At 48.9% G+C, this 10000-nt stretch overlaps 1 protein-coding gene across 1 annotated transcript in view; it reads left to right on the forward strand.

Annotated features, from left to right (window-relative positions):
• Nucleotides 1–10000, forward strand: part of LOC308150380 (AT-rich interactive domain-containing protein 1B-like) — a gene marked incomplete at both ends in the record, with an annotated part of 130674 nt that overhangs the window by 108483 nt on the left and 12191 nt on the right. The window contains 5 exons of the mRNA XM_080523220.1: nucleotides 2962–3095; nucleotides 5179–5282; nucleotides 6840–6998; nucleotides 7319–7528; nucleotides 7908–8115. Coding sequence (XP_080379346.1) covers nucleotides 2962–3095; nucleotides 5179–5282; nucleotides 6840–6998; nucleotides 7319–7528; nucleotides 7908–8115 — 815 coding nt within the window. The remainder of the gene's footprint in view (nucleotides 1–2961; nucleotides 3096–5178; nucleotides 5283–6839; nucleotides 6999–7318; nucleotides 7529–7907; nucleotides 8116–10000) is intronic.

Raw genomic sequence — 10000 nt, forward strand, 5'->3', positions numbered from 1 at the left:
CGTCGCTGTTTTTGATGTTGTTGTTGTTGTTGTTGTTGTTGTTGTAGTTGTTTATTTGTGATTCTTTCTCCTTTTTTTTTACATTATTCACATCAGAGCTGGCGCTTGGTGTTTGGGGGGGATTCAGTGGCTATACGGGGAGTATATTTTTCAGAGTGAATCCGGAAGGAAAATAGAATATACTTATCTTTCCATTTTTAGGGATCATCAAGTCTTTTTTTTTTTTTTGCATGCAGAGAGACAGGCAAAGGCAGAGAGACAGGCAGTAAGAGAGACAGGCAGTAAGAGACAGGCAGTAAGAGAGACAGGCAGTAAGAGACAGGCAGTAAGAGAGACAGGCAGTAAGAGAGACAGGCAGTAAGAGAGACAGGCAGTAAGAGAGACAGGCAGAGGCAGAGAGACAGGCAGTAAGAGACAGGCAATAAGAGAGACAGGCAATAAGAGACAGGCAGTAAGAGACAGGCAGTAAGAGAGACAGGCAGTAAGAGACAGGCAGTAAGAGACAGGCAGTAAGAGAGACAGGCAGTAAGAGAGACAGGCAGTAAGAGACAGGCAATAAGAGAGACAGGCAGTAAGAGACAGGCAGTAAGAGAGACAGACAGTAAGAGACAGGCAGTAAGAGAGACAGGCAGTAAGAGAGACAGGCAGTAAGAGACAGGCAGTAAGAGAGACAGGCAGTAAGAGACAGGCAGTAAGAGAGACAGGCAGTAAGAGACAGGCAGTAAGAGAGACAGGCAGTAAGAGACAGGCAGTAAGAGAGACAGGCAGTAAGAGACAGGCAGAGGCAGAGAGACAGGCAGTAAGAGAGACAGGCAGTAAGAGACAGGCAGTAAGAGAGACAGGCAGTAAGAGAGACAGGCAGTAAGAGAGACAGGCAGTAAGAGAGACAGGCAGTAAGAGACAGGCAGTAAGAGAGACAGGTAGTAAGAGAGACAGGCAGTAAGAGAGACAGGCAGTAAGAGAGACAGGCAGTAAGAGAGACAGGCAGTAAGAGAGACAGGCAGTAAGAGACAGGCAGTAAGAGAGACAGGCAGTAAGAGAGACAGGCAGTAAGAGAGACAGGCAGTAAGAGAGACAGGCAGTAAGAGACAGGCAGTAAGAGAGACAGACAGTAAGAGACAGGCAGTAAGAGAGACAGGCAGTAAGAGACAGGCAGTAAGAGAGACATGCAGTAAGAGAGACAGGCAGTAAGAGAGACAGGCAATAAGAGAGACAGGCAGTAAGAGACAGGCAGAGGCAGAGAGACAGGCAGAGGCAGAGAGACAGGCAGTAAGAGAGGCAGGCAGTAAGAGAGACAGGCAGTAAGCGTGCAGAGAGACAGGCAGTAAGCGCACCGTTGGATGAGATGCATCTGGATGGATGTGCTTGTTTGGGTTGGTGCTGGTGAGATGAGCCTCATAGAGGGATTACACATGTATCATCAGACGTGCTCTATGACTAATTACATCTGTGAGATGAGATTACCCCGAGCGTTACCAAACCCATCCCTCCTGTTAGGCTGCCTGTATCGCTTCCAACCCGGCCCATTGTTCCTCCTCTCTACTGGGTCTCCTCCAATGCCAGCTCTTTTGAAGTTGCTGCCTTTTGACTGACGTTTTATCCAGAATTAAGTGTGTGTGTGTGTGTGTGTGTGTGTGTGGGTGGGGGTGGTCGGAGGGGGTTCTGTGCTGTTATCGCTATGTTAGAAGAGACAGGTCTAAAGTGGGGGCAGAAAGTTTTTTTTTCGTGTGTTTGACCTGTGTCATCTGTGTTGTGTGTAAAGCTCCAAGCATGTAAGTGCCCACTATCTCCACTCTGTCCACTCTGTCCACTCTCTCCACTCTGTCCACTCTGTCCACTCTGTCCACTCTCTCCACTCTGTCCACTCTGTCCACTCTGTGGCCGTGTAGCGTTGTTTGATTCTCTTTAAGGATATGATCCTCTGTGGATGAAGAGGATGCTTCTCCTCTTTCTCTGTCTTCAGCTTCTTTCTGTCAATCTGCTACTCTCGTTTCCCCTCTCTATTCCCTCTCTCTCTCTCTCCCTTTCTCCTTCATCCCTCTTGCTCATTTTGTTCTCTAACCCTCCCTCCCTCCCTCTGTCTCCTTTTCTCTGGTTATCTGGGGGGATTATTGGGAGCAGCAGGATGTAGAGCTCTTCCAAATGGTGTCCAGGCCTGGCCGTGGGTTAGCGTGGCGCCGCGGCACGGAGCTAGCATGGTTGAGACTAGCGCGCTGCTGACGTCGGGCAGGTTGCAGATAAGCCCTCTGATGTCCTCGCAGCGCGCCACGCTCCCAGAGAGGATGGGATTGATTTCCAGCAGTCGCCATGGCAACAAATAACGTGATCCTCTCCAGAAGCACACCTTTAATTAGTTAAATTATGACTTTAGGGGAGAGGAGGAGGGGGAGAGGAGGGGGGGGTGGGGGAGGGGGTAAAGGGATTTGCAAGGGGGAGAGATAGGAGAGGGGGAGGATGGCTTTTCTTTTTCCGGCTGTCGCTCACTCACACACACACACTCACACACGCACACACACACACACACACTCACGCACACGCACGCACGCGCATTTGATATAGAAAAAGATAGTGTTTATACATGAAATCTGCATTTTCCCATCTTGCGATGCTTTCATCTGAGACTTTCAGGCAGATATGGCTTTGTATGGCCAGAGAAAAGGATGCTAAATAAATAGGAGGGTGAAATGTATTTTATTTTACTGGACTATAATATATGTCTGCTAACATATGTCCACTCCCTATAGACCATGTTCACTCTCTCCTCTCTCTAACCAGTTTCCCCTCTCTCTCCCTCCCTCCCTCTCTCTCTCTCTCTCTCTCACTCCCTCTCTCTCTCTGCCCCCCTATCTCTCTCTCCCTCCCTCTCTCTCTCTCTGCCCCCCTATATCTCTCTCCCTCCCTCCCTCTCTCTCTCTCCCCCCCCTATCTCTCTCTCCCTCCCTCTCTCTCTCTCTGTCCCAGGCAGGGCAGCTACCCAGGCCCTGGCAACAACCAGATGGGTACCATGGGGTCCGGTGCCTCTTACAGCCAGCCAGCGGGGAACAACTCAGGCTTGGGCACGCCACAGGGACCCCCCTACAACATGCAACCCTCTGGTAACACACCCGAGACCCCCCCCCCCCACACACACACAACACACCACCCTCAGGTGGTCCAGCATGGCCCTGGACAGCCACCCTACCAGCCTCAAACGCTTGGGAAACAACCCCTTCTCTATTGTAAACCTCCTCACAGTCTTATTCTTTAACGATGACAGCATTTACACTACAAACAACAGTACCAGTCTATCAGTGTTGTTGAATTACCGGTACGGTAGCACAAGCAGAAGGTGACATGGAAATACCAAATCCCTTCTCCCATTAAAGCAATCAAAACAATTTAGCGTGTCTGTCATCACAGCGCTGTCCTGATGCCAGTTGGCCGATACCCACCAGATTAATGTCAGAGAATAATTATAACAGAGAACCAGAACTAAGCCAATGCCAACACCTGTTAGTGCTCACGTGAATGTTTTTGGAAGAGAATAAACACTTAAGCACCTGAGAGAGAGAGAGAGAGAGAGAGAGGGATAGGGAGAGAGAGGGGGAGAAAGAGGGAGAGAGAGATGGAGAGACAGAGAGAGACAAGACTCTTTTCTCTGATGCTAGTTATGTTCCAGCAGGTCTGTGTTCCCGTTGTTAAGTCAACCCTCCAGAGTACAGATGAATTAAGTCGTCCTCGTCTCCCCCCCCCCCCCCACGGCCCTTAAGCCCTGTGCATTGTGCTTACGAGAACCTCAGAGAGCAAAAAGCCAACTAAAAAGTGTTTTCCTGCACAGCCTTTACCAACCTAAATGTCAGCCTGTATGACATTTGGTGAGACTTCAAATGAAGGAGAGTGCCGTGGTTCTTAAAGACTCGTCTCTCCTGCCCCTGGGGTTGGGGAGAAAACCTATTAGCTTCACTTAGTGCTGCATCGCATCGGTGCTGAAAACCCACAGACCTTGGGACCTGTTGTGTGCCGAAAACCTTGTCAACGGGAAATATGCAGTCAACCCTTTCCGACGTGGCTGTGAAAGTCCCTGTTCATTTCAAAAAATATTTATTGAATCGTATTCAGTTTTTTGCGGAGGTGAATACGATTTTCAAGACCAAAGGTCCCGTTGAGTGATGACACAAATTATTGTTTTGGGGCGATGAATACATGTCTCGTTTGATATTAGGCAGGCACTTAAGATCATATCTACAAGGCCGTGTGAGAAAGATGGTGTTCTTTCTTCTCAAGCAAACACCGTCCCTCGATTTTTCTCTTTCCTTCATGACTTCTTCCTTTGAGACCGTGTCTCTCTGTGGAGCGAGTGAAACTTTCCAGTTTTGCCAAGGCTATCCTTTCATAACATATTCCAGTAACTCAGTGAAGTCATCTTAGTGCTGGGAACTCTCCATACTCTCTTTTGTCCTACGAAGACGGCATGCGTTTCACCCGTGTGAAAAAAAGTTTGGTCCGATTACTTTTTCGGCCCCCGTCCCGAATATCTTCAAAACTCACAGTCATCATTCTCTGATCCAGAGTCAGGTTAATTGAGACAATCGCAGTGGCCCAGAAACTCATTAGCGAGGGAGCTTGTCTCTGCTCTCCTCGCTCTGCGGGTTTATATATAGAGCCTGAAGCTGAAATGGGGCATGCTACGCTAGGCTAGCAGACCGTCCCAGGTTGGCTGGTCCTCTCAGCGGTATCCTCGGGGGACTCATCCGGTGTGCTGCTGGAGACGTTAGCTAGTGCGGCTAGCTGAGCCCCCCAGGAGTGCTCAGCTACTGAGAGGGCTGTGTCAATGCGTCCACACAGACACGTGTTAGAGATGCTACACTGTACATGCATGATGCGCTATTACACACACACAAGCACACACACACACACACACACACACACACACACACACACATGCATGCTGCGGTATTACACACACACAAGCGCACACACGCATGCATGATGCGCAATTACACACACAGACACAGACACACACACACACACGCTCACACACACAAACAGACACACACACACAGACAGACACACACACACACACACACACACACATATACAATCTACATCTCACTCGTCTCAGAGGTGTTATTATGAAAGCACAGCGTTTTGAATCCAAAACTATTTGTTGTCGTTTGTTTCTCCCTCCGTCTTGTCCAGGAGCCATGGGGATGGCTGGGGATGGGATGACGAGTCCAGATGGAAAGCAGAAAACGGAGGGCAAGGACGAGACCACCCCCACCAATGACCTCCCAAAACCCAAGGTACACGACATCCTCCCTCTCTCTGTCTGTGTTTCTCTCTTCCTCTCTTCCACTCTTATTTGCTGCTGATATGTTCACGCTAATGAGCCCAACAGATCTTCGGGAGGTACGCTGCGTCAGCATATCAGGCTGTTTGGTTGGGTTTTCTTGCCATATTTATGATTTGCTTAATATTTACAGCTAATAATATTTTTCGGGCTTTGTTATTGCCCTCAGCTCTGTTCTTGTTGATGTTTTGGCAGAGAGTGGGTTTAGTGTCACGCTCACACACACACGCTCGCCCACGCGCGCAACAAACACGCACACACACACACACACACACACACACACACACACACACACTTTCCACCCTAAACCTCCTCCTCTCCACACAGCCCAATACCATAGTGCTGACTTCTCACTTCTCATCAGTTCAGCTCAGTAACAGCTTTGCTCTTTTCTTCTTTTGCTTCTCCAGTTCCCTTTTGTTTTTCTCCTCCCATATATTTTGAGTGAAAATCCCTCACCGGTTTTAGTAGAGGGTCTTGAATTATTTAAGACAGTCAAAGCCAGCCTGAAAGACCCCTAGAGCTCCCTGAAGAGATGATCTGTCTGCAGAAACACAGCAAGGCCTTAGTCTGCCTGCTCCAGCATGAGGGAGGGATGGAGGGAGGGAGAGAGAGAAAGAGAGAGAGGGAGGGGGAGGGAGGGAGGGAGGGAGGGAGAGAGGGGGAGGGAGGGAGGGAGAGAGGGGGAGGGAGGGAGGGAGAGAGATGGAGGAAGGGAGGGAGAGAGAGGGAGGAAGGGAGAGAGAGGGAGGGCGGGAGAGAGAAGGGGGGGGAGCGAGCGGGATGGTGAGAGAGGGAGAAAAAAACATGGGAACGCTTGGTTCTGCTGACATATGCAATCTGTCAACGAGACGCATATACCTGTACACAGACCTGGAGCACTTGTTCATTCGCGTTCTGACTACTCTCTCTCTCTCTCGCTCCCTATCTCTCTCTCTCTCTCTCTCGCTCCCTATCTCTCTCTCTCTCTCTCTCGCTCCCTATCTCTCTCTCTATCTTTTTTTGCAAGCAGTGTTTCTGTTGCTCACAGCTGTGAGAAGTCATGAGAGGTCTTTGAGGGTAGATGTGGCTGTTGTTGTGAGCTCACAGTAGGGGTGTAGGGATAGGTGTGAAAATGTTTTTGATCTATACATATCTCTCTCTCTCTCTTTTCTCTCTCTTTCTCTCCTTCACACTCTCCTCACTTTCTCCCTCTCTCGCTTACCTCTTTCTTTCACTCTCTCTTTCTCTCTTTCTCTCTCTCTCTCTCTCTGTTTTGCTCTCTTTCTCTCTCTTTCTCCGTACTGATGATGATGATGGCTGTTTGAGGCTGATCTTTCAAACCTTCTTATTTCATCCAGAGATGTACTGTGTCTATGTGAGTGTGTTAGGCATTTAAGCCATATCTGGGACATACTGTTTCGTCTGTCTGTGTGCTACAGACCAATGTGGTATTGATAAAAAGCATGACTGAAGAAGACCCGTACAGGCCATTTCTAATTCACCAGAGTGTTTGTGTCGACAGCCCCAGGAGGCCTACAACTCCCAGTGTATGTCCCAGCCCACCACCCCTGGGGCCATGCCTGTGCCCTCCCCCCTGTCCCCCAGCCCTGCCAGCCTGTCCTCCTACCACGGGGACGACAGTGACAGCATCAGCAGCCCCGCCTGGCCCAAGACCCCCTCCAGCCCTGTAAGAGACATTCTTCTAACTTCTTTACAATATAGTCCAACGATTTGTGTGTGTGTGTGTGTGTGTGTGTGTGTGTGTTTCAGTATGATGATGATGATGATGATGATGATGATGATGATGATGATGAGTATGAGTCCCGATTTGTCCCAATTTGTCTTGAATGTTTTTTTTGTTTTTATGACTTAATTGGTTCAACTCAATTTAATTCCATTCCGAACATTTTAATCGTCATGAAATACACGTGTAAAGCAAAGTCGACGCGGAAGACATATGTAGCTGGATGATAACGCATGAATCATCCACCTCTCGTCCTCCGTCAGAAACCCAACTCGTCCACCATGACCGGCGAGCGGATCACGCGTCTGTTTGACATGGGCGGGGAGCCCGAGAGGCGCGGCTGGGTGGAGCGCTACCTGTCCTTCATGGAGGAGAGGGGCACGCCCGTGCCCACGCTGCCCGCCGTCAGCAAGAAGCCCCTGGACCTCTGCAGGCTCTACCTGGCCGTGAAGGAGATAGGAGGCCTGGCCATGGTGAGAGTCTAGCGTCTCATCATGTTACATACCAGTGAAATAGACCTTACCAAGATGTTGAATTTTGTGATGATAGAGTGTTAGTCATAACGAACCGGTTGACGATGAGCTATCCGCTTCCTGGTAGCCTACTCAGTGTCACTTGAAGGGCGGGGCAAAGCAATTTAGCAGCATATAAAGAACAGACGCAACATATTAAAGGTACAGTCAGCCACTTTTTAACGGGTCTCTTTCCCTCTTCCTTGAAACATCCCAATCTTTACAGAAGACCCATCCACTGTGTGGTGGATACTGTCCAAATGTTACTGTAGACATGCATAGCCGCCATTTCTAAACTCCTCCTCTCTCCGTCTCCCCCTCTCTCCCTGCCCCATTCCAGGTGAACAAGAACAAGAAGTGGCGTGAGCTGTCTACCAACCTGAGCGTTGGGAACTCCAGCAGCTCAGCTAGCGCTCTGAAGAAGCAGTACATCCACTACCTGTTCGCCTACGAGTGCAAGGTGGAGCGAGGGGAGGAGCCGCCTGCTGACACCAACGCCGCTGGGGGAGACAGCAGGAAGCAGGCCAAGGTGCAACCGCCCTCTCCTGGTAAGCCACTGGTACTACAGCTGATGAGGACGATGTTATGCCATTTAGCGTACATTTTTCAGTACATATGGTCCCTGCGGGAATCGAACCCACAACCTAAGCGTTGTTAGTGTCATGCACTTGTCTAGGTTGTCTAGGTTGTCTAGGTCATCGGCGAATAGAAATGTTTGCGTTTCAAGAGGGGGAATTCTGTGTGCAAGGCTGCGGAGTGCTGGAGTGTCTCCTCTTGCATCCTGCTATTTACCGTGACACACATTCCAGAGACCCTGGCTTTGTATGAATACCAGAAAAGAAAAGCGGCCTCATTCCTTTTCTTCCTGGCATCCTTGAAGTGATTACGCATTGGGAATGATATGGATAGGAGTGGTACAACAATGGAGAGGAACCCATACCTTTGCCCCTCTATTGAAGTAGAGATCAGTGAGTTCCCTGGAGGAATACACCATTGAAGTATTCCCAAGTAACACGTTTTGACCTCCTTTTTCTGCTCTGTCACAATGGATCCCTTCTCCAAAAAAGTGTCGCGGTAGACGATTGTACAACAACAATGAAAAACCGTTGGGAAAAAAAACAGTCTTTGATGAGACTACTTAGTAATCACCCAAGGTTCCCCATTGATATGACCACCCACTGGAGTGCTTCATACCAGAGGTATGACTCGATTTGATTACCATGTTACCGAGGTTAAGTGAGGTAATTTGGGGTTATGCCATGATGCTGTTTTCTTATGGGGGCGTTTCTTTGGTTGTTTTCGCGTGTTCTCGTTTGCCGGGCATCTCTAAGCACAATTAGGTGGAGCGGCGGAGGAGAGGGAGAGGGAGCGGGGAAGGTCGCGTCTCTAATTTCCAGCCCTGATGAGAAAAGTGACCCTGCCTTTTAAATAGAACACCAGCACTTCACCTGTGTGAGTCACACAAGATTGGTTTTCCTGAAGAGGCTGAAGAGGGGCATCTGCCTTCAGCGTACACACACATACACATGCATACACACACACGCACACACACACACAGGATACACATACACACACACACACACACACACACACGCACGCGCACACACACACACACACACACACACACACACACACAGACAGGAGACACATACACACACACACACAGTAGACACACGCACGTATGCACACACACACACACAGTTCACATGAATGAAAACACACTGATAGAGACATAATCTTGTCATATTGTATGAATATTTACCTTCACTGACTGCTCTTTTCAGAGCCACAATTTATTCCACCTCTCATGTCCAGTTAGCGGAAATACTGTTGGCTGCTGCTAACCTTATGTCATAGGACACTGCATAGGGTAAATCAATATGTCATAGGGTTTGATATCTTCCTGTGCCATACTATTCATATTTCATAGGATACTGAACAGGGAATAACATGGTTGGGTCTACCAGCCAAGGTGCCTGGTGGATGAGAGAATGTAACAGCCCAAATGTTTTTTGGGGAAACAACCTTACGGCAAATATCCTAAAAAAAAGCACATTAGCATGTCTCCTGACGTATCGAAAATACACACTCCCTGCTCAGAACGAACCTCCTGCAGCACCCTGTCAAAATACTGATACATATTTTCCTCCTGCATGTTTTCACCTCTCACACGGTCGGGTGTCAGTTGCTGTCTTGTGCCGTAGTTTAAATGTGTCGTCACACATGTTGAATCGACGGAGACCACTTTCGTTTAGAACTTGAAGTGAGTAGTGTTCGCGAACCTTTGTTGGCTACCAGCCAAAGCGGCTGGTAAGATTTACGGATTTACCCACCAAAGCCAAAATCTACCCACCGCGGGTGTTAATTTTTTCCCAAGGTACCGAAACAGAACGAGCTATGGGCAGAGCGAAAGCCAGAGCATTTCTTTTCTAA

The sequence above is a fragment of the Nansenia antarctica genome, assembly GCF_963989245.1.
Source record: "Nansenia antarctica genome assembly, chromosome: 1".
Classification (NCBI taxonomy): domain Eukaryota; kingdom Metazoa; phylum Chordata; class Actinopteri; order Argentiniformes; family Microstomatidae; genus Nansenia; species Nansenia antarctica.